Source organism: Gavia stellata, chromosome 31, assembly GCF_030936135.1.
Source record: "Gavia stellata isolate bGavSte3 chromosome 31, bGavSte3.hap2, whole genome shotgun sequence".
Taxonomy (NCBI): domain Eukaryota; kingdom Metazoa; phylum Chordata; class Aves; order Gaviiformes; family Gaviidae; genus Gavia; species Gavia stellata.
Window position 1 is genome coordinate 5,944,729 of NC_082624.1, and position 23,046 is coordinate 5,967,774.

Genomic DNA, 23,046 nt, shown 5'->3' on the forward strand with positions numbered 1-23,046 from the left:
GGGGCGCGCTCGGGCGGGCCGATGGCGTTCAGCGCCTGGCAGATCCTCTCGCCGGTGCAGTGGGCCCGGTGGACCTGGTCGGCGGTGCGGGGCGGGGGCAGCCCCGAGGGGGAGGACGGCGGGGCGGAGGAGGACTCGCCGGCGGAGGGCACGGCCCTCGGCTTCAGGCAAGTGGCCCGCGGCCCCGGCCCCTGCCCCGCGCCCGCCCGCGCGGGGCCGGCCACGCGTGGCATGCGGGGCCGCGGGCGCGTCCTGGCCGCGCCCGTCGTGGTGGTGGTGGTCGCGTCCCCCCCCGCCCCTCGCTGCCCGCTCGCTGCCTGGCATCAGCTTGGCTGCCCGGGGGGGCCGCAGCCTGCGCCGCGCCTCGGGAGCGGGTGTGGGGCGGGCGGGGGGCAGAGGCCGCGGCGGAGCCGCCGCGCTGGCGGGGGCCGCCCGGGGCAGTCGGGCGCTGCTCTCCCGGGACGGCGCTGGCGGCGGACGGCCCGGGCACCGCGCGCCCCGGCGCAGCCCTCCGCAGCGGCGGGGGAGGATGCCGGCGGGGCTGCCGCGGCCGAGGGGGCCCGTGGCGGATGCTCGGCCCGCTGGGAAGGACCTGACGGAGGCGACGCCGGAGGCTCGGCCGAGAGGGGGGTTGGGGGCGCGCGGGGGGATGCTCGTGATGCCGTTTCATCTGCTCTCCCTTTTCCGTTTGCTAGCGTGTCCCGCTGGACAGGAGAGAGCGGCCGCCGCAGGATGCCCACGGCCGGCCGGCCGGGAGCCGGTCTGGCTGGGTGTGTAGGCAGTGCGGAGGATTGCAGAGCTAGCCCTGAAAGCGGTAATGCCTCACTCTTTTCCCCCCCTCGGCAGCTCGGACTCCGAAGGTAATTTTGAGACCCCCGAAGCAGAAACGCCGACCCGCTCGCCACTAAAGGAGTTCTGCGAGCCACCGCCGGGATCACCGGAGCCCGAGGCCGGGACCCAAGGTAAAGAGCCGGCGTGCACCTTCTGCTTTTCGGCTCTCCGCTCCGGATGCGGAAAGGCAGGGTGGGGTCAAGGGGAGAAGTCGCTTGTTTTGAATAATGCCTGCCACATTTTTTGTGGTTAATGGCCTGGATGGTTCAAATGCCAGTACTCAGGGCTGTGCGCTCTGCGAAGGCCTGTTCTCTCACTTGAGTGAAACGTTGATTTTATTGAATCGCTTTGGAGGGAGCGGGCCGCACTGCAGGCTCAGAAGAGTCAATTTGCCCCCCCTTGGGTCATGCCTACGCAGTGCAAAATTGTCATTGCGCTGTTTTGCAACCACCGGTCGCACCCTCCTGCCGTCCCCGAGCCGGGGAGAGTGTGAGAGGCTGCAGGAGGCAGAGCTCTGCACGTCGGGTTTCGTGCGCTGCCGAGCCGGGCTGAGGCTGCGCCCAGGGATGCAGAGGCTGCAGCCGGGATGGCTGCGGTGGATTGATCGAGAGGAACTGAGATTTAGTCAGTTAAACTGCCCTCTGCCACTTGCCCCGCACACCGTGCGGCGCTCGGGGCTGCCTCCCGTCACTGCCCGCTGTGGAGAGCGGGCTGCTGGCTGGTGGGAGCTGCCCCACATGCCACGTCCCCCCGGCTCTTGCACAGGAGCTGACATGGTGCTGGGTTTGTGTCCTCCCCCGGCCGGTTGGTGGTGGACGTTTCATTGCATGGGTCTCTTTTCCCTGGAGTTAGCGGCCAGGCGTCTCTGCTGTGTAGCTGCTGTTAAAGACGCAAAAGCTCGACACTGCTAAACCCCATTTCTGGAGAAATTGCAAGGGATCTGCTGAAAACGCAGGGGTTTCCCTTGCTGGTGGGGTCCCGTGCTGTTGCTGGCTTGTCCTTGCGTCTCACACCGGCTGCCGCTCCTCTGAGCACGGCTCCCCATTAACCCTTGGCCTTTTGGGGACCAGCTCCCCCCTGTACCCTTCTCTCCAGGGGGAATTGCGGATGGTGTCTGTGGCTGAGCTTGGTGTTTATGTCTCTTCTTGTGCTGCCAGGAGGAGGCTTTGAAGCTCCAGCATCTCTGCAACAACCGCTGGAGGTTATCGGGGCAGGGGCAGGGAGGAGACGTCCCCTTTCATCTGCTCTCTCAGCAGAGCAGGGTGACTGGGCAGTGTCAGGACGTCTGTGAGCCCGCGGGGCTGTGTGCAGGAGGGCAGCCTCCCCAGGGCGTGGGGCAGCACATGGGGAGCCGGGAGGGCCCGGACGGGCCATCCTGAGCATCCTCTTCCCTTTCTTGCTTGACTGCCTCTCGCTGCTGCAGGGCCCCTGGTATGGGACTTGCAATACTGTGCTTTTCTTGAATGCTCATAACCCCAGGCTGGTAGCTCACTGCTCAGCTGGGTTTCAGAGCGTGCTAGCTTGAACCGGACCCTGGGTCCTCCCCACGCAGGAGCCCAAGTACTGCGTGACCTTGGCAGTAACAGGGTGCTGCTGTGGCTCTCCGTCTCCTGTGGTGTGGTTTCGCTGCTGGGGTGGATCTGGGTGCCCATCCATCCCCGTGGAAAACATGTTTGTTTGCCATGATGGAGAGAGCGCTTGGTTCATGCTTCCGATAATCGCAGCTCTTGGAATAATCCTTCCCTTTTAGGAAGGGATGATAGAGGCATCTTTGCTTTGGGGGATAATGTCTGGGGAGGGGGAGAGGGGAGATAAAGGCTTTCCTAGCAGGCATGAGCATCATTTCTGCCAAAGCTTCTGCCCAGGGAAGTGTGTTGCCTCATGCTCCGGAGAGTCACCGTCCCCAAAGTGTGCCTGTGCCCCTGCGTCCTGGGACGAGCAGTTCCTCGGGGCCAGCCCGGCACAGCAGCGAGGGAGCCGGCTGCTCCCGGAGCCCCGCGCACAAAGGTCGCAGTGTTGTGGGGCTGAGGGGATGATCTCCGGCAAAAGCTGTTTTTCCGTGCTGGCTGGTGGAGAGCGGGATGTTGGAGACATCAGGGCCAAACCCGCTGTGTGACTGCTCCCAGCTCCATCCCTTCCCCGCCCGGGGCTTCGGGTGCATCTCTTCACTGTCTCTGAAACGGCGGAGGGAAGGGATTACCTGGGCGCAACTGAGAGTCTGCGGTGTGCAGCAGCCATCCTGGGGTGTTAACTCACCCTACCTTGGGTAATCTGTATGTTAAACCCTCACCTTCGCAGTGCTGTTTTGCAGCAGCATGTGCCCTTCCGTCTGGCTGCAGCTCGGGAGCGGCGGTAAACGCTGCGATCAGGAGGCAATCCAGCGTAATGGCTGCTTGTCAGTACTGAAACAGCCGAGCTGTCGTGTGCAGTGAGAATCGCTGCTGTTGGGGAATAGCTGCTGCCAATGCCTGCGTGCACCTGGGCCAGCGCGGCGGGGGCAGCCGCAGGAGCCCAGACCTGCGGGCGGGCACCGGGGCAGGCACAGCCTCTCCGGGGCGCGGGGGAACAGATACTCCTCTGTCTTACAGCTGCAGTCTCACCCTTACTTGGGAATAAATAGGGTTAGGAAACCCGTAAGACAGAAGCTGTGACTCGGGGGGCCGGCTGCTCTGCGCGCAGCTGAGAGGTGGCCTGGATGCATTAAACCCTGTTCTTGGGGGCAAAAATTCAGCTGGTCCCGTTGCCCCGGGGAAGGGGCTGCCGCGAGGCTTTATGCCCATTCGGGATCACTCAAACAGTTTTCCTCTTGCTGTCTCGGACGGTGGAGGCTGTCATTCTGTCCCATTCTTGCTAAAGTTATCTTCAGTCATCTGCCAGAAGGAGATATTCTGTGCAAGGAAATGAGCAGGAGCAACAAATATGGAACCGTCAGTGATGGGAGCAGGCTCATCGGCTTTTACTTCTGTTACCCTGATGCAGGGCACGTGTTTTCCGGTGCGTTAGTGGCAGCATCGTTCGCCGGTATGCTAATTCTTAACAGAATAGATTTAAAAATAGATCAACGTCTGTTAAACAAAAGCGGAAAGCCAAAAGAGGAAAAAAGTCGTTAGCTGCGTAAGCCTAAGCTGAATGTACCGGCCAGATATCCTGTGCTCAGCCTGCGTGTGCGAGTGAGCGGGGAAAGGGAGAAATGTGTGACTCACGCCGTGCACAAAGCATGAGCTGAAGCAAAGGCTGCAGATAGCGGAGGGGTTGTTCTCGCCGGCGTTTGGCATTCAGGGCTGTGCAGAGGATCATTGCTGCTTCACTTGGTTGCTGTATGTGGGATGAAAAGGGCGCGGAGCCTTTGCATTGCAGCGATGCTGCTGCCAAGTTTTTCTGATTCATTTAAGGGAGGGAGGGATGGCATGTAGGAAAGCTGTTTAGTTAGTCGGTGTTTGTGTTTAATTTCAGCCTAAGGAAGACAAGCGTAACGATTATAATGCACACGCACCAAGTGCCTATTACTGTGGTGCCAGACTGTCCTGTCTGTACATTTTTCTTTAGAGCGTATAAAATCTCTATTTCCACTTTGTAATATCCCCTCCACGTACACTGGCCGGACCAGAAGCAGGTTTGCGCTGCATGCACAGCCGGTACAGCTGCTGCTTGGGGATCCACAGTGCCTTTTATTGGGTCTCTGGGATGGATCCTGGAGTCACTGAGCATGCCTTGCTGCTGGCAGTTTCATGCCGGGGCTAAAATGTCCCCACATGCAGGGCACAGCGCCAGAGGTGAAACGGGAGAGCTCAGGGTCACCTTTTCGGGATGCTGCTGAAAAGCGTCTGCTGGGATGCCTGCGAGAAGAGCGGGTCCGAGGGGGATAGCTGCGTGTGGTGGGCCAGCCTGGCTGCCAGACTGCCTTCTCCTGCGGTCCTGTGGGGCGTTCAGCACGGCTCCGGCCCCGAAGGAGGGTTAGGGCAGCGAGGTGGCTGGCGAGGCAGCTGGGCTGGGGAGGCGCTGGCTGTTTCTGCAGGCTGGTTTCCCTGGCAGGAGACGTGAGCAGAGGGAGTGTGTGCTGAGCCGGCGCGGCGGCTCTCCAACATGACTGCACAGGGGTGGTGGGGAGCTGGGCTCGCTTCGGGATGTAAATGCATGCAGAGGCTGTGGAGGAACAGGGAGAGCCGCACGCATCTCTGGGTTGGGAAGGGCTCCCTGGGGAATAGGCAGTGCTGCACCCAGGTTATCGCGGTGCTCGTACCCTGCAGAGCCGGGCAGCTGGGGGGGCTGGGGTGCAGACCTTGGCTCTTCCCGAGGCCCTGCAGGTCACTGGTTTCTGCATCCTGTGTAATTGTTCCTGCAGGAACGGGCTCCGGTCCTTTGGCAGCTGATGGGAGGCTGCGTTGGAGGCAGAGGAAATGCGCAGGGGGAGGAACCGCAGCTGCCTGGCTGGGGCTGGGGGGGCTTGGGGCCAGGCTGCTGCCCCAGCCCTTGCCGGGCAGGAGGACCCGGGTGGGGCGGGTTTGCCTGGGATGCCACCGCCTTTGGGACTGCTTTACAGGAGGGGTTTTTGTCCTGCTCTCATCAGCAGGCAGGAGGGGCAGGGGCTGGCTCTCCATCCCTGCGAGCACCCCTGGTCCCCACAGGTCCCCGTGGCGAGGACTCTGTCCCACAAACCATCGTGCTCTTCATCCTGGCAGCGCTCTCCGGAGAACTAATTGACCTTGTAGCTTTGCCTGCCTTTGTCCTCTGTATGGAGCGATCTCGGTGCCAATGCGAGCCCGTCCCGGGGTGGCTGTGGTCCTCCGGGGAGGTGAATAGCTCAGCCCAAGCAGGGCTTGAAAATTGGGCCTCTGGGTCATTGCATGGGCGTTCGGGGAGGGCAGGGATGGGGTTTTGCAGTGGAGGTAGGCAGGCTCCTTGCCACCCCTTCAGCTCTCATTCCTTCCTCTCGCTCCCCTTGGGCTGTTGCTCAGACGCAGTGCTGAGCGTGGCTATTAACTTGCACCAGTGATTAATACCTGTCTCGTACCCAGGGCCTCTCCAGAGAAGGGGAAAAAACCCACTGAGCTTGCAGGAGGGATGGTCCTACTTCAGAAGACTGCCAGAATCGCTGGCGAGCTCCTGAGCAGTCCTTCACCCGCGCCTTCCGTCTCCCAGTATGTTCCAGTTCCTCAGCCTCTCGGACTGGCTGAGCAGGCAGGCTGTGCTGCAGGCAGGGGGTAGCGGAGCAGCTGAGCAGAAAACGAGTGAATCACAAAATTGGAAGACCTGGGAGGGTAGTTCTTGTAATTTCTGTGAAGAAATGGTTGTTTGGAGTGGTGGTCACATGCACCATCCCTTCTCTCCCCGCCTCGCAGGCATCCACAGCAAGGAGGAGAGGTGGTTTGCGTGCCGACTGCTTGTTATTCAAGAGGTAATTACTCATTGCTTGGGTTAGAAACCAGGATGGGCTCATGTCTGTGAGAAAGGCGGCTGCAAAACCTTCTGGAGGGAATGTAAAATGCATTTAAAAGGTGCCTTTTGCCCTGACTTTGAAGTCTGTTCTTCTATTCAGGGCTGTCTCGCTGAGGTTTAAAACATCTGAGCAACACAGCAAGTGTAATAAAGTTTTCTTTGGGGTCTGTTAAGGAGGTTTTCCTGGTTCCTAGTGACGGAAAGGCCTGGCAGGCGCTGCCTCGGAGTGTTGTCTGGCTGCATTCCAAGTACGTTTCCACTGGATTTGTGTTTACTGATGCGTTTTCTGGGGCAGCAAGACAACATCGATTTGGAGGGAGCTTTTCTGCAGTCGGAAGGAGCTTTTTTGCAGTCTCAGGGAGCACACGGCCCCTCATGATTCATTTCCATGGCTTTTAGCATCCTGGAGATCAGTTATGCAAACCACGAGCCATCAGCTGAGTCAGGGTTGCTGGCTCGGTGTCCTGGATTAGCCCAGGGACCAGATACTTGCCTGATTCGCTTTTCTCCTGCCAGCCTGTGACTCGCTCGGTCACCAGCAAACGTGAACTGGTTGCAAATGCCCCGCGATAGGAACAGCCTTTCCAGGGAGACGTGATCGGGGCTGCCGGTGCGTGTGGGTCTGCGGGAGCTCCTCGTCTGCCTCCCGGCCAAACCTCCTCCCTGCAAAACGAGGGCACGCTCGACGTGACTCCACTCCACGGCTGTCACCAGTGTGCCGGGGCAGGTTGCAGCAGTGGAGGGGAACAGGCAGATTTCCCTGGCACAAGCTCTGCATCGCCCGTGCCACTGCTCCCAGCCAGCTCTTCAAACCAGTTCGGTCCTTGGGCAAGGGCTGGTTTTGTCCTGCCCTTGGAGGACCTGGCTGGGCTGCATCTCCCCAGAAAGGTGCCAGTAAGAGCTGTGGGTCCTGTGCACTCCCTGATGGGTGCTGAGCACCCCAGCATCCCGTTCTGCCTTATTCCGGGAGTCTGTGCAGTGGTCCCTGGTTGAGATGCGGGAGAAGAGATGCAGATGAGCTGGGCGGAGGTGACGCTGGGTGTTTTCCTCTGGTGCTTTTGCATGTCTGTGCTGAGGTCCTGGCTCCAGGTGCTTGGTGAGTGTAGCTTTCAGGATGCCCCGGTAGATAAGGAGCTTCCCCATCCCCTGACAGCAAAGAAAAGATTAAACAGTAAAAGGATTTAGGGGAATGGATTGGAGTAATAGTGATTAAGTCATGGATCAGGATTTGTGATTAAGAAACTCTGACAGCAGTGTGGTGAGCCTGGTATAAATGCATAGACAGAGGTGCAGGCAGTGTGTGGCCGAGTTCCGGCAGGCGGGACGGAAACGGCGGGCAGGCGCAGCACTGAGCAGAGCGGCTCCAAGCACCTGCGCCCTGCTGCCGGCAGGCCCTTTCCCGTGGGCTCGCTGCTCTTTGGGGCTCTCATTGCTCTCTGTGCCCCCCTTCCCTCCCGCCCCATTGCCAAATGCACGCAGGGTTTCTGCTGTCCCAGCGCTTTGGCTCCTCGCGTTTATGCATTGCAGTGACAGTTTGTGAGCAAGAGCATCGACCACGCGCGGCTGCTATATCTGGAGCTCACGGTTTACAGGGGACCCTCCCGATGGCTGCGTGTCTCCGGCAGTGGTGGAGCGGTGCCCTGGTGCGGGCAAGGACCGTCCGTACCGCGCAGCAGCCCTGCGTGGGGCACCCGTCGGGACTGCTGAGGCTCTGTAGCAGAGTGAGGGCTGGGGTGCCAGGGGAGAGCAGAAGTGCTGTCAAACCCACTCCCACACTCGGGGTGCGGCGGACGAGCTCTGGGGAGCAGTTTGCATTGGGCAGCTTCCCTCTACCTGGTGCACATCCAGCTCCGCAGCCCTGGCACCGGCCACCCGCGGGCGGCTGACCCCCAAATCCCCTCTGCAGCCTGTTACATGCTTATTCATTAAGCACAGCATCCCGTTCCCATTTGCCCCGGGGCTTGCTTAATCACGTTTCATGGTGTTTTCTCATGTCGTGCTTCCCTGAATTCCTCTTGGTAATTTTTAACTCTCCGCCGAGGTGAGCAGTGACTCCCTGTCGCTGCCATTCCCACTCGGATGCAAGTGTTTCTGCCCTGGGAGCAGCCGCCCCGCGGTCGGTCCCGACTGGTGTCTGGCCCTCGGGAGCCTCGCTGGGCGTTGCAAAGCCCCTCTGGTGCTGCCGCCACCCTGGGTGGGAGCAAGTGGTGGGGAGAGGAGAGGCATAAACGCAGACGTTGGTCGGTCTGCTGGCATGGTGCAGGCAACGCGTCCCTGCGGGGACTCGCGGGTGTGCAATTTATGTATGTTTTCTCCACTGTGTTCACAGGCTTCAAATTTTACAGAAAGTGCTTGAAGCCGGGGTTATGCAGTCATTCTGGCAGGTGGGGCAGCTGAGCTTTGGGTCAGTGCATCCCCTGTGAAATCTGACCCTGGAGCAGCTGTGAGGAGGGGAGAGAAACCCCTCTGGAAGGGGGTGCACGGCAGGCAGGGGTCTAACCGGCTCCTTTTATCTTTTCAGAGCCAAGTGGCCATGGTGACCTGCTGGTAGGGGAAGCCCACCGGGACAGCTCGCCTGGGAAGCACCCCAAAGATGAGGCTCAACCAGAGATCGGAGCCCCTAAAGCCAGCTCAGATACTAAAGGGGAAACCGACCCCGAAGACTCGTCCCTGACGCAGCCGACGGCTGAAGCCCAGCCTCCAGCTGCGCTGGGAAGCAGGGCTGACGCTGGCTGTGCTGCCGTGCCTGCCGCAGAGCCGGCCTCGGTGCCCCATGCGGGCAGAGCCGCCCAGGAGCGGGTCATGTCGGGAGAGGACGCGGCGGACACCGGCACAGGGCTGGTGGAGCCAAAGGCTGATGCCCTGGCCCGGGAGCGCTCGCCCAGCCGGGACCAGCTCGGGAAAGGGAAAACACCTTCTCTGGGGAGGAAAACAGAAGAAACCACAGAAGAGACCCCCGTGCCCCAAGCATCCTACCAGTTCGACCCCGAGCAGTACGACGAGAGTGTAAACCCCTTTGTGACAGGGGGCTGCCGGCTGCAGAGCTCCCCTCCAGCAGCCCCACGCCGCCTCCCCCATGCCGGCAGCAGCCCTGGTGACCCAGCCCCGGAGCCCAAAGAACAGGTCCCGAAACCCGAGGTCGATTGTACGGAGTGGGGAGAGAGCGCGGAGGCCAGGAGAGCTGCGCCCAGGAAGGGCAGCAGGATCCCAGCCAGCAAGCTGACGCCAAAGAGACACCGAGAAGCCCCCAAGAAACCAGCCGAGGATGCGGAGAGGTGTCCCACGGAGCCACCACCTCCCCGGGGCTCCCCGCGGCGGGGTCCTGTGCTCTGGGACAGCCCAGGTCTCAACCCCTTCGCTGCCAGCTCAGCACTGCAAAACTCGCCAACTCTCCCCAAGGGCTCTTACCAGTTCGACCCCAATAACTTTGACTCCGTGGATCCGTTTAAGCCCACCAAGACCCTCGCCAGCACCGCTGCCGATTCCTGCCCCACTGACGATAACAGCCTCAACGAAATCCTCGAGTCTCAGACGCTGGAGGTGCAGGACGATCTCGTGAAAGGCAGAGACTCCCCAAAGAAGCCCAAGTCGCGCCTGATAACGTGAGTGCCGGTGCACGCGGAGCGGGCGGCCGGCTGGGGTCTGGCAGCCCCCTCCGTTCCCCCGCGCGGGCAGAGCAGCGGTGGTGGCGGTGGTGACGGTGCTCCTCCCCGTGCCTTCTGAGCGAGTCTGAAATACCGGCGTGCACCTCGGGTTCTGCTGCCGCCCTGGTTTTATCCGCCCCTTGTCCCAGCGGAGGGGCAGCTCCCCTCTTCCTGCCGGCACCCCAGTCGCCCAGGAGTGGATAGGAGGAGAGGGATGGGTGTCCCAGAGTGGTGTCGGTGCCGTGGGTCCCAGACAGAGCGGAGAGGGCTGGATCAGGACCCACTTTGCAGGATCACCTCTTTGGAAAACCCCTGGGGGCTCCAGTTCACGGGGTCGAGGTGCAGGCGCTGTGGGGTCGTGGAGTCAGAGCAAACCTGTCATGGAGGCTTGAGCCTGCAGGGTTTGCCAAGCACGCACGAGGGTTTGTAGGTCTTCTGGAGCTTGTGGATGCAGGTCTGGTTAATCAGATGCTGCTGGGACATTTTGTGAGCTGCCACTGCATCTCCTTTTTTTATAACAGGGGAAGAGAATAGAGGTTAAACAGGCAGATTGTTTGTTGCCTTTATCACATCTGCAAAGACGGTAGGGAGCTGCTTGTCCCTTGCTGAACTATTTAAGTGCATATTTAGTTCCCGAACCGTGCTATTTAAAAAGCCCGCGTAAACGGTGACGCTTCATAGTGCCTCCTAGGAATGCAGACAGCGTTACTCTCCTCTGGGAACGGGTTTAATGCCTAAGCCTTGCTATTTTCTTGGTATCTCACCTGTTGTGTCACAGATGTCCTCCAGCCTCTGCCTGGGCAGTGCTGAAGTCTCAGCCTGAGGTTTAAGGTAGCCGCTGCTGAGCCAGGCTTGGCTCCACCTGCCCTCCCTCCACGGGGTCTCTGAGCAGGCGAGGGAAGCGGAGGGGATATTGCATGAGGGAATAATTGCCCAGCCAAGGTTGCGTCCTTCCACTATAATTTGTGATTGCACTTAACACAGGTAATTGGAACCCATTGCAGGGTTAAGCAGGAAATGGGCTTAAAAGGGGAAATTTTAGGAGCACTGAGTTTGTGGCTGGTTTGACAGTAAAACCAGAACAAGCCGTCACTCTGCTAATGAATTCTCTGGTGGGAAAACTGGAGAGTAGGTTTTTATAGAGAGAGCAGATAAAACCCAGCAGGCAAAAAGAAGGGTGTGTTGGATGTTTTTCTCTTGGAAATACTTCGCAGAGTGTCGGTACAGATTTTTTTAAGAGTCGGCGTTCCCGTGTGTGACGGCGGGCGAGCAGGAGCTGGGGGTGTGGGGAAGCAGCAGGGAATTTTCAGGCACCCTCTCCTTCACCTCGGAGCGGCAGGGGCTGCTCCGGGTGCTCGCCTTCCCCAGCAGCGGGATTTGTGGTTGAATCTCACCCTGCCGCCACAAATAGCAAATGCAGAATCAGAGCGTCCTTTATCTGTGTGTTCCTTCCGCAAAGGCAGAGCTGGGCAACTCGCTGTGCTTCTCCAGATGAGAGTTAATATCCAGGTCTTTTCACACGCTCTTCTTCTCTCCATCTGTCTGTCTCTCTCCCTGTCCATGCTTTGGTGCATCAGGACTACTGAACAAGTGAAATTTCTCTGTTTTCTGTTGTAAGTACTCTCTCCTGTATTTCTTTCTTCTTTTCCTTTGCTGGTTTTTGTCCTCTCTCTCTGGGTGTGTGCTGGCCCCACTCGCCTCCATGGCATGCAGGCTCCTTCCTGCCCTTTGACTCGTGCTCTCCGCTGTCTGATTTGTGTCCCGCACCTCTCAGGCTGGATCCCGGGGGCAGCTTAGCCTGGCGAGTGCCTGGGGGTGAGGGAGGAGGAGAGCTGCACCGGAGGCGTGCGCCTGTGCTTGCTCTCGCAGCATGCCAACTCGCTTTTGATGATGTACAAGTCCTCGAAACCAGTGCGTCGGCTAACGGAGGGGGAGCAGGTTTCTGTGCCATCCAGGTCCCTGCAAAGATGGGTAGATTTTAGTCCTGAAGATGAGGCTGTCTTTTACCCCCTCCCATGCAAAACCACCAGGGAGGCAGCTGCTGTAGAGGGGTAGGGTGGAAAGCATCAGCTGGGAGGTGAGGGAGTCAGGGGGCTATCTCCTCCGGCTCTGGGATGTGGCAGTCTCAGGGGAGCTTTGCCCCCACAGCCGGCTCCAAACAGGGCTCTCTTTAGACCTTTGGTGGCTGCCAGAGCTGATTTGCTCCTGCCTCTCCCCTGAAGCATCCCTCCCGTGCCCAAAGCCGAGGCAGTGGAGCTGGTCTGCGAGATCCTGGACTGGTTAGAAAGCACGGCTCGAGTAAAGCAGCCTTCGTTCGCTGCCCTGCGACCTGCGCTGCTGCAATGGGGCCGTGCTGTACCCCCGGCATGAGCAGCCCCACGGTGGGACACCAGTGAAATATCAAGTGCCCCGTGCTGTGCCCCTGCGGGTTGCTGCTGCCCTGCGCTTCCATCCTGCGGGGAGGGCACGCAGGAGGGACCCGGGTTACCCCCATTTAGTCTCTTGGTGATGCTTGGTGTCTCTTGCAGCTTGCCAGCCCCTCCAGACCCTCTGGGCTCGTCTGGGCTCTGCTCTCATGCAAGGGGAGTCAGAGGAAGGAGCGTGCTGGGCTTGGTTCCTGATCTTATGTCATCCGTCCCAATGCCCTCCTTGTCCGCTCAGTGCCGCCTGCCATATGCACGGACAGAATTAGAGCTGGGCTCAAGCGCTGACATCTGTGTCTCGGCCGAGAACTGATCTGCCTTTTTACAGCGCGATGTTGAACAGTGGATGTCTGTCTCTTAGTGCGGGACCTGCAGCCCCACGGCTCTGCCCGTGCATCAGGAGGCATGCAGGCAGCGCTGCCCGCGTTCGGGCAGCTGTGAGTACTGGTAACCCGGGCACGGGCGGCTGTGTGTGTGTCGGGGCAGAGCTGGGGCCGTCTGCCTTGGCTGTCTTCTCCCCGTTTCCCCATCCCCTTGAGTTACAGAGCTGTTGCCTTCGTGTTGGTGGGGGGGATCAAACCAGCCACCAGACGGGGTGAGAACCGGCCCCAGGAGATGGTGCAGGGCAGAGGGGTGGATAAGGACACGGTGAGCTGCAGTTCAGCTGGTCACTTTAGGGTGCGATGCAGGAAAACAGTCGAGCGATTTTTCAGTCTGACCCAGGTGTGCATGTTAGCGTGCAAATAAAATTTCCGTGTGCCGTGCCACGTTGCTCGTTGTGCTCTGCTGGCGCACGTGTGCGATGGGACGGGGAGGCTGGAGCGAAGCGGGGGGTGTGATTCTTTAGACCTTGGTAGGGCTCACTGCAAACTGCTTGAGCCCCTGCCTGCGTCCCCGCAGCGGGGAGCACCGAGTCTGGAGGTGGAGATCCCTCCCCACGTCCCCGTGGTGGGCTGTCACACTCCAGCTTAGTGGATATCTGTCTTCTGGGGGGTTGGGGCATGGCAGCGAGCCGAGGAGATGGCTAAACGGGGAGTGAGAGGGTGGTGAGACGCGGGAGGAGAGCTCGTGCTCTCCTTTGCGTGCCAGGGGCGAGTGCCGTGACGCATGTCATCTCGTTGCTGACTCCTTCAGCCCCTGCGGGCTTTGGTGACATGGACCCAGCGCTGCTGGGGCTGGTCCACAACTGTCCGTCCGCTGCCTCGAGCTGATTCAAGACGCTGATGCCCGGTGTGTCAGGATGCGGCTGTGCCTGCAGTTCTGCGCAGCCAAGCTTCAGGATGGGGCATTTCAAGGAACATGGGACAAACTCCCGGGGAGAGCTGCCTCGCTGGAGGGCGTTCAGCCACGGGACCACCTGCAAGAGCAACCTGAGCTAAACCTTCTCCCACCCGCAAGGCCCTTCTCCTTGGGACAGCGTTTGCATCTGGCAGAGGGAGCGTTCAAGGCACAGCGGATTGCCCTGGTGCTCTCCTGCAGGCAAAGCAGAGCTCTCTAACGGGTCTGACTCACGTGAGAGGCAGGTGGACGCTGCGGAGATGTCCCAGACAAACCTCCAGCTGCAGGGACAGGGCACGAGACGGCCTGGAAATGGTTCCTTACTGCAGAAAATCAATGGGCACTCAGACCTGGGGATGCCGTCGTGCTGGACGCACAGTGCGAGGGTGCAGCAAGGGAAATCTTTCTTTGCCAGCTCCTTGGCAATTGCCTCTCTCGCCGTCCGCACCTCGGGGTCCTTTCTCCGATCCTTACCTTCACCAGGAATAAACACCTCAAAAACAAACCCAATTGCTTTGTAGCCGTGTGTTTTGTTTGCTTGTTCCTTCTGTTCGTTCCAGAACTCGCTCTGCCTCGATATTTCACTGGTGAGTGGGGTTGCTGGCACGCGGCGGGGTGCAATGCTAGCGCTGGGGCTGCCTCCCCTTGCTTGGGCTGTCTCGCACGTGCCCCTGCCCCCTCCCCACGCAGCCCACCTGAGCCCATGTCTCAGCCGGACGCTTCTCTCTCCCCTGCAGGAGCGGCTGCAAGGTGAAGCAATACGAGACGCAGTCCCTGGTCCTGGATGTTTGCGCTCAGGTATGTGGGATCCGACCCCGGGAGCTGCTGGCTAGGCGCAGGATGATCCGGACGGCAGCTTGGGGAGAGCTGTGCTGGCTGAGTTTCGGGCTGGCGTGTGCCTGCAGCCACGCCTGACCAAAGGGCCAGTTCCCCAAAAGCAGCAGCTCCCAGCCATGGGGAGAACATCTTCCCCGTGGGCAGTTTCTGGTGGGAAGGGAGGGAGGAGAGCTGTGCTTGGTGCTCACCCCCGGCGTGAGCCTGTCCCTTGGGGGGGTTTCCTGGCCAGTCAACGCTCTCTGTTTTCCATGTGGTTCGTTAGGGACCGTGTGCGTGCAGTATCTTAGCCCTGTCCCCAGCGTGGGCCAGAGCAAAGCACCGAGCTCTGCGGTCAGGTTAATAGATTTTGCTCATTAATTGCTTCTGTCCCCGGCACCATGTCACCATGTGTTTCCTTCTGCCAAAACCTGCCGAGGAGCTGGTGGGGAGCAGCTTGTTGGTGGATGCTAAGCCTCCCGTGCTTTCCACAGGCTGTCCAGCAACCTGGCTGCTTGATCCCCATAGATGAGCTCAGTCCCGCTTAACCACATGCCTTGATCCTGCAGGATGAAGGAGTGTTGGTCTCAGAAATCCCAGATATTGCAAATCGGGATGGACGTGCCACTGATGAGGAGAAGCTGGCTTCCACCACCTCTGCGCAGAAACCAGCCGGGCTGGAGAAGAAGGGCGAGCCAGAAGATGACCTGGAGTACTTTGAGTGCTCGAATGTTCCCGTGCCGGCGACGAAGCATGGCATGGAGGCAGGTAAGGAGCGTCCCCGCTGCCTCTGGCGCTGGAGATGCGCCGTGCATGCATCCAGGCAATCTCTACGGCATCTGGCAATGAATCGGTGCTGGCCGCTTCGTCACAGTTTATTTACACTGACAGGGCTAAAGGCTGCCACAAGTTATAACGAAACCTCCCATTGCTTATCTGCACTATTTCCATTATGGAAAAATCACAGTACTGGTTGTCTTTAGACTCTCTTGGTATGGAGCACTCTCCCCGCGGCCCCCATGGCGCTGTGGGAGGACGTGGCTCGGACCAGCGAGGCTCCCCGCCCGCGGCACACACTGCCCTGCGGCCGTGCTGCGAGTGCCCTCCTGAAACCAGCTTTCACTGGCGAGCTGAGCCGAGGGCTGAGCCAAGCAATTGCACGCCGTTCAGCCGGGATGCTCCCCATGCGTGTCCGCCTCCCGGGTTGCAGGGTGCCCGGCTCAAAGCCTGCACCAGTAGCAGAGCTGCCAGCACTCGATGTCCCAGCACAAGGGCTGTGGTTGATGGAGATCTCCATGTCGCTGCAGAAGACCTTTGCTAATGCTCCTGGTGGCATTTTGCTGTCAGTCTCCTATGTAATTAGCCTCTCTGACCAATCCATTAAAAAATAATTAAAAGCCAGGCAACATGTCATTTAATCAATAGCAAAGTTATAGGTGCAAGCAGGAGAAATCGCCGCACGGAAGGTTTGCAGCTCTCCCCTGTGTGGGTACCCGTTAATCATTTCTCCTGAATGCTGTGCAGAGCTGCAGGCTCTCGGGAGAGGAAAACAGTCCTTTGTCTAAAGGGAGGAAAAATGTGATAGTCAGCGGAGAGGCTGGGAGGTTTTATTTATTGCTGCTTGTCTCAGAGGGCCAGGCAGGGGTGCACAGGCTCGGTGCGGGCTGCGGGGACGGTGCTGTGAGCTGTGGCAAGCAGCCGCTGACCAGGGCGCAGGGATAAATGGGGGGAAACACTAGGAAATCTGCAGTCACAAGCGTTACGTTGCCTCCTTCCTTTCCTAGCTGGGCTCTAGCAATACTTTTTTTTCTTTGCCCAGTTAACACTAGCCAGTCATGTCTGCAGTTGTTTGAGTGAGGTTCATAAATTATCTCCCATGCTATGTGAGATGGCAGGGTGTCCCGTGTGCTGCAGACGGGAGGAGACGGCTTTTATCCTCTCTCCACTGCTGTTAAGAATAGCAGGGGCCATGTGGCAGCTCCTTTGGAGGGTGTTGAGCCCAGTTGGCGCGGGCTGAGGCTTGTGCTATTTGGAGTGGCCCGAGCAGCTGGGCTTCACCCCAGGGATGCATCCTGCCCAGGCTGGCCAGCAAAGTGCGAAGTGACCCGTGCATCTTCATTCCTGCGGTCCTGGGGAATGGCTGGTGTGGGTGGCAGCTGCGGGGACACGGGCGCAAGGGCTGAACTGCCACCAGAGGGGAGTGTTGGTGTCCACTGCAGGGAGTGCAGGAGAGGCTGGCAGGGATGCAGGATGCGTCCTCCCTGCATGCAAGGGCAGGAGCCGGGGCAGGGATGCAGGATGCGTCCTCCCTGCATGCAAGGGCAGGAGCCGGGGCAGGGATGCAGGATGCGTCCTCCCTGCATGCAAGGGCAGGAGCCGGGGCAGGGATGCAGGATGCGTCCTCCCTGCATGCAAGGGCAGGAGCCGGGGCAGGGATGCAGGATGCGTCCTCCCTGCATGCAAGGGCAGGAGCCAGGGCAGGGATGCAGGATGCGTCCTCCCTGCAAGGGCAGGAGCCGGGGCAAGGATGCAGGATGCGTCCTCCCTGCATGCAAGGGCAGGAGCTGGGGGCAAAGAAGCCTTTTGGGAGGGGAAGCTCAGGGGATGTAGAGACTCAGGGGTACCCCTCTGCATCCCAGCAAATCTGTATGTGCCACCAAGGCCTTGTTTCCAGGTAGCTAAAAGGTTGTGTTCCCTTGTCTTTAGGCTTTGAAAAGGAGATCTCCAAGCAGATGGAAAAGGATGGGCCTGGCATCTTCCCCGTGAGTGCCTCTTGCTTCCTCCTCCCTCACCTTCAGGGAGGCTCAGGGTGGCTGTGCGGTGCTGTGCCGGTGCTGGCGTGCGGCTCGGCAGGGCGGTGGGGCTGCAGGAGGGCTGATCCCCCTGCCCCACAGCCACTGCCTGCCCCGCCGTGTGGAGGGGTGGGGGGAAGCCGCAGCAAACGTTGCTGCTAATCCCAGAAGTGCTACCAAAACCTCTCTGACATGAGTTTGTTTGGGAGCTAAAATTCTTGAAAAGCCCATGCAGGGACTTGACAAAAATAGCGGTGATTTCCCAGCAGGCCAGGAGGAGCCGGGCAGAGGACGGCTCCCTCCCGGGTGGGGGCTGCTGCTCGTGGGTGGGAGGGAGAGGTGCTGAGGATGGAGCAGGGCTGGTGAGGAGCCAGGGCTGCGGCTGTGGGAGGGCAAAGAGAGCAAATGCTGCGTTTGGAAGTGGCTGAATGACAGTGAAAGGGCAGAGGAGATCACGGGGAAGGGACAAACCACAGGACAGGGGCTGTGTCTCACGTGGAGGAGTCCAGGGCTGGCTCTGATGATGGGTTGGTACCTGTGCCTTCTACAAGGGATCCTCAAACTCTGCTTTCAGGAAGGCGGCTGACAGCAGAGGCGGGGGGGGATTAATGAAAACAGCCCTGGCTCTGCAGCCACCAGTGACCCTGGCACCCCGGCAGTGGCACATCTGCACGGGAGTACCCCCAGTGTGCCCCGAGGAGCCATCGGAGCGGCCCTGAGACCCCTCCGCTGCAGCAGGGACCCCATGCCAGCTTAGCTGCCCCTGGCCAAAGCTGCTCGAGGTGGCAAACAGATGACAATGGGATTAGCAACATCAGCAAAATTGGCTTATCTGAGAGAGATTTAACTGTGCTAAGCCCCACAAGGACATTAGGCAAAGTGAACCTTTTTTTGCTGCTGGGGAGAGCGTGGGCAGACTCTGCTCCTGCAGATGAGCCAGGGTGTCCTAAAATGACAGTGTGGGGGGATTTGCCGTGGGGCAGCGGGCAGAGGTACTTGCAGGTGTTCAGGTGCGCGCCTGCTTTTGGGGGATGCTGTGAGAGGCTGCTGCCGAAACCACACGGGGCTGAACCTCCCCAGTGTTAGGCTGCCGGACCCAACGTGCACCCGGGGGTGGCTCCTGCCACCGGCCACCGCTCGCCCGCTGCGACGGGCAGCAGAGCTGTGAGAGCCCATGAAGGGCTCCGTCCTGCTTGAACCTGGGCAGCAGTCGAAGCGCAGGGGAGGAGGAGGAGGGGGAGAGAAGTGCTTTAGTGCTCTCGTTTCCAAAACACGGCAAAGGCAGACTGCCTCCTCCGAAGCACTTCTCTATTTATGGCCTGGCAGCCGGTTCCCAAGGAGATGGCTGCTTGGGGCTGTCACTTCGGCTGGGATGATAAAAGGAGGCACAGGCGGTGGTGTAAGCCTCGGTTTGAAGGAATGCTTTTCTGGAGGCTGCAGGACCCCCCGTGGGAAGGGATGGGGCCCATATCCAGGCAGGACTCAGCGCCTGGGCCATGGGGCTGAGCTCTCCCCCCAGCTTGGTCCCTGCAGCTGTGGTGGAAGCGAGCTGGGCTCTGGGGGGAGAAAGCAGTGAGCGATGGGGGTACCGCCACCTCGCTCCTCGTAGGAGCACCTGTAATGGAAACAGGAGGGTGCCAGGAGTGCTCCATGAGAGTCTCCGGTTTCGGAGCTCTCCTGGACAGCTGGGGCACCATGGGAAGAGCGGGGCATTCCCTTGGGGAGGGGAGCGGGAGCAGCCTCAGAGCTGGGTCAGCTGGAGCCTGCTCTGCAGGGAGGTGAAGCCTGCTTCACGCGCCAGCTCCCTTCTGCATTCGGGGCGATCAGCAAGGCCCAGCAAATGTCCCTGCGGCTGCTGGCAGCAATTTGGATGCGTCGGCTGCACCGACATCTCCACCTGACCGGGAGGTGGTGGGGACAGGCGACCCAGACCCTCGCAGCCTTGCATGTGGCTCACCATCAGCAAAGATCCTCCAGGATGGAGATAGTTTAAAACCAACCACGGGGAAAGCGAAGGGATGTCGGGTCTGAGCACACCTCTGCTCAGAGCTGGGTCTCCTCCTTCTGAAATGGGCCCCTACTCTGCCTCCCCTTTGGGATGCCAAGCCCCGGGGCAGCCCGTGGGTGTCCTGCGGTGCAGCCCCCGCTCCCAGCAAGGGACTGGGCAGAAAGTGCACTAAAATCCCCATACGGGCTCTGCGGGGTGTCTCAGATACCGGGCTCTGAGCTGTCAGTGTGTGCAGGTAGGGAGGTTCAGTGCCTGAAGAGAGGCTGATAAAATGGGGGAGAACACCCCAAACAGGGGAGGTGGGGTGAAAAGAAAACCCACGCAGCATCCCAGCTGGGTAATTCCCCCCAGGGCAATCCCGGGCTGTGCTCCATGGACAAGGCCCCTGCGGCTGTCACCAGCGTGAGCAGGAGCGAGAGTCCCCTGGACGGCATCTGCCTCAGTGAATCCGAGAAGACAGCCGTGCTCACGCTCATCAGAGAGGAGGTAATGGCTGGGGACCCCGTCCTCCCCGGGCGCACCCCAGCACGGCAGCCACCCTGGGGTTGCCCCTCACTGGACCGCGTCCCAGCTGGTGCTCCGTGGGGGAGGCTCTGCCTGGGGAGGATCTGGTCCCCTGGGCATCGCAGGCATGGGGCAGCAAGGGAAACCACCCGGAGCACGTCCCAAGGGTCCTGTGTCTGCTGCAACCTAGATAATCACAAAGGAGATTGAAGCAAACGAGTGGAAGAAGAAATATGAAGAGAGCCGCCAGGAAGTCTTAGAGATGAGGTAAAAGCCTTCCCCTTGCGCATTCACCTGCCTGCTCCCCTGCACAGCGCGGTGCTGTGCTCCGTGTGTCCCCCGTTGGGAGGTGGGTTAGCGGGGCCGTAATGGGATGATAAAGCTTGGTGTCCTCAGGGTGGGACATGTTAGGAGACATGTACTCTTTGTGCTAGTGCTGTCTTGAGCCTGCCGGTTCCTTTGTTGCAGGAATAAAATCCCATTAGCTGCGCTAGCCCCAGCAGCAGCGGCTGGAGGGAGGTCTGAGCATAGGGGAGCAATGGTGGGAGTTGCAGCATCAACAGTTGGGGGTCTGCAGACAGGCTGCTCCTTGGGCTGCCTTTGTGGCGTGGGGAAGGGGCAGCCCTGGGGCAGTTTGCTGGCTGCAGAGCTGTAGGTGCATGCCTACAAAAACCTGCTGCCTCTTACCTGATTTTTTTCCCCCTTTCCTTTTAGGAAAATTGTGGCTGAGTATGAGAAGACCATTGCCCAGATGATAGGTAAGGTGCCGTTGCCTGGCCAAGCACGCGGGGCAGGGAGCTGGCTGCTGCAGCCATCGCTGTGACACAGCTCAGTCACTGTGTCCCCGCTGTTTATTCTCTGTCACAGAGGATGAGCAGAGGACAAACATGACATCTCAGAAGAACCTGCAGCAGCTGACGATGGAAAAGGACCAGGCTCTGGCAGACCTGAACTCAGTGGAGAGGTCCCTGTCAGATCTCTTCAGGAGATATGAAAACCTGAAGGGCGTCCTAGAAGGCTTTAAGAAGGTCCTTACCGTGGTTTCCTCTTTCTCCTTGCAGCCCTGGTCCCCAGGCACAGAGTTCCCATGCAGCATTGCCCCCACCTTGTCCCATGCAGCATTGCCCCCACCTTGTCCCATGCAGCATTGCCCCCACCTTGTCCCATGCAGCATTGCCCCCACCTTGTCCCATGCTGCAGCACCGTGGCTCTCCTGTCCCACGCAGTGCTGCTTCAAATGCCCCGGCCCTTGCTCAGAGGACTGCTCGCTTGCTTTCCTCTGCCCGCTTTCTGATAAAGAAGCAGAGAGTCTTTCCAATGCCGGGGAAGCCAGTGCGGGGAGCCTGGTTCTCCGGCTCTTATCCGCACTCCTCCCTGGCGCTCTCCTGAGCTGCCGGCAGCGGAGCACCGTGCCCTGGGCAGGGCTGCAGCCAAGGGAGAGCAGGTGCCAGGGCAGCGTACCCCAAGAAAGCTTGTCTCTATCTACACACCTTTTTTTCCATGCTGCCGAGCTGGATAAGGGGCTCCAACATAAGGGAGAAGCTGATTCTATTTAATGCCTTTTTCTTTTACACTCAGACAGGATATATCATCCCATGAGAGCAACGTCTCTGTGCTCAGTCCCAATGCAGATGGATGTATTTTTTTTTTTTTTCCCAGAATGAAGAAGCTCTGAAGAAGTGTGCTCAAGATTATTTAACCCGGGTCAAGCAAGAAGAGCAGCGGTATCAGGCCCTGAAAGTCCATGCAGAAGAAAAATTAGACAAGTAAGGTCGTGCACAAGATTGGGTGTGCTGAGTTGCTTTCTGGGTGCTTGAAGACCTTGTAGGGCAGTGTCTCCGTTCGGCTTTCCTGAGGTTGGAAGCCAGGAGCTTATTGATATGAAAAGCTGCCTTTTACAACCTCAGGCTCAAGTGACTTAAAACCGCTGTTAAGCAAGCCAGCACAAATCCCTGAATGGATTCTCTGATCTCTGCTTAGTTTTTTTTAAACGGAGAAACTGGGGTTCACTGTCTATTTACAGTCACTTAACAAGTTCCCACGTTTCAGAGAGCTCGTGTTTGTGTTGTGCGAAGGGGTCGCGCAGCTACCGAGGCTCAGCTGATGAGCAGTAGCTCACCAACACACGGTGGCCCCGAGTGAAGTGGGTGAGGAACTGGTTTAGCTTCACTCTGAGAAAGCAGAGTTTCCATAGAGGAGTTTGTAAGAGGTGAATTAATCTAGTTTCATGCAGGTTTTCCATATGGGAAAACCACCTCTGACGCATCCAGGCAAGCAGGAGCCGGGCTCTGCCAATGCCGCGTGATCTAACGTTGTGCCGCGGTGCTCCTCCTGCCTGCACCCAGAGGTGACCAGTGTCCCCTTCTCCCCAAACCCCACCGCAGAGCCAACGAGGAGATCGCCCAGGTGCGCACGAAGGCCAAAGCGGAGAGCGCGGCGCTGCACGCCGGGCTGCGCAAGGAGCAGATGAAGGTGGAGTCCCTGGAGAGAGCCCTCCAGCAGAAGGTAACGTGCCCACCTGCCTCCTCTCTGTGGGCTGTGCTCGCTTTGCTCTGGATTTCCATTTTGCTGCCCTGAGCGTCCTGTTGGTGTTGGAGGCGACTTTCAGATTTTTGGCCTAGAAGGTGTTTTGTGGTTTGTTTTTCGGTATTTTTTTTGTTTGCTTTTTTGCTTGTGATTTTTTTTGTTTGTTTAAATGTACAGCTGTGTCCTCTCGTAAGGAAGGAGATGCAAGCTCTGCCCAGGCACAGGCATGGCTGCGTGCAGTCATGGGCTGCCGGTTCAGGGCTGCCATGCGTTCGGCTGTCGTGGAGCACGGGCAGAGCTTGCTCATGTGTGCCCACTAGCAGACATGTGGGCTGAGCAGAGCGTGGTGGGCTGCAGCTGAGCAGCTGCGGGTCTCTGTGCAGCACTGGGATCTGTCGAGGATGAGGAGGGGTGAGCCCGGGGTTCCCCACAGCACCTGGATGATGCACAGAGTAGCTTCTGCAGGGGCAAGCGTAGGAGCTCGCTGCCCCTTCCTGCGCTGGCTCGGTGGCAGATGGGACCAGGCCTTATCCCCATCTGTGCTGCCGCGGGGGTCCTCAAGGTCTGCTTTTCTTCCAGAACCAGGAGATTGAGGAGCTGACCAAGATCTGCGACGAGCTGATAGCGAAGCTGGGAAAGACAAACTGAGTCTCACTGCCCCTCGTCCAGCACTCTGCACTTGGCCGCTTTTCTCGTAACGTCAAGCACCTTGCCTTATCACCCAGGAAAACCCCCCAGCAGAGAAGCACACGCGTCCAGCTGCCTGCTCCACTTGGCTGCCGGACCCCACG

The 23,046-nt window shown here is 59.4% G+C and overlaps 1 protein-coding gene across 1 annotated transcript; it reads left to right on the forward strand.

Moving 5' to 3' along the window:
• The first annotated feature begins 21 nt into the window (after nucleotides 1-21).
• TACC1 (transforming acidic coiled-coil containing protein 1) lies at nucleotides 22-23,046 on the forward strand. The gene is made up of 14 exons (XM_059831565.1): nucleotides 22-167; nucleotides 847-962; nucleotides 8,789-9,869; nucleotides 11,489-11,524; nucleotides 14,350-14,410; nucleotides 14,995-15,115; nucleotides 17,132-17,187; nucleotides 19,577-19,711; nucleotides 19,920-19,996; nucleotides 20,444-20,487; nucleotides 20,597-20,757; nucleotides 21,389-21,495; nucleotides 22,114-22,234; nucleotides 22,835-23,046. The coding sequence occupies exons 1-14, from the start codon at nucleotides 22-24 to the stop codon at nucleotides 22,901-22,903; spliced, it is 2,331 nt and encodes a 776-aa protein (XP_059687548.1). The 3' UTR covers nucleotides 22,904-23,046.

Bases quoted from the DNA above. Each gene is read 5' to 3' on its own strand.
- TACC1 (XM_059831565.1), top strand. From the start codon at position 22: ATGGCGTTCAGCGCCTGGCAGATCCTCTCGCCGGTGCAGTGGGCCCGG. The intron at 168-846 runs GCAAGTGGCCCG...CCCCCTCGGCAG, and splicing joins GGCACGGCCCTCGGCTTCAG to CTCGGACTCCGAAGGTAATT. The intron at 22,235-22,834 runs GTAACGTGCCCA...CTTTTCTTCCAG, and splicing joins AGAGAGCCCTCCAGCAGAAG to AACCAGGAGATTGAGGAGCT.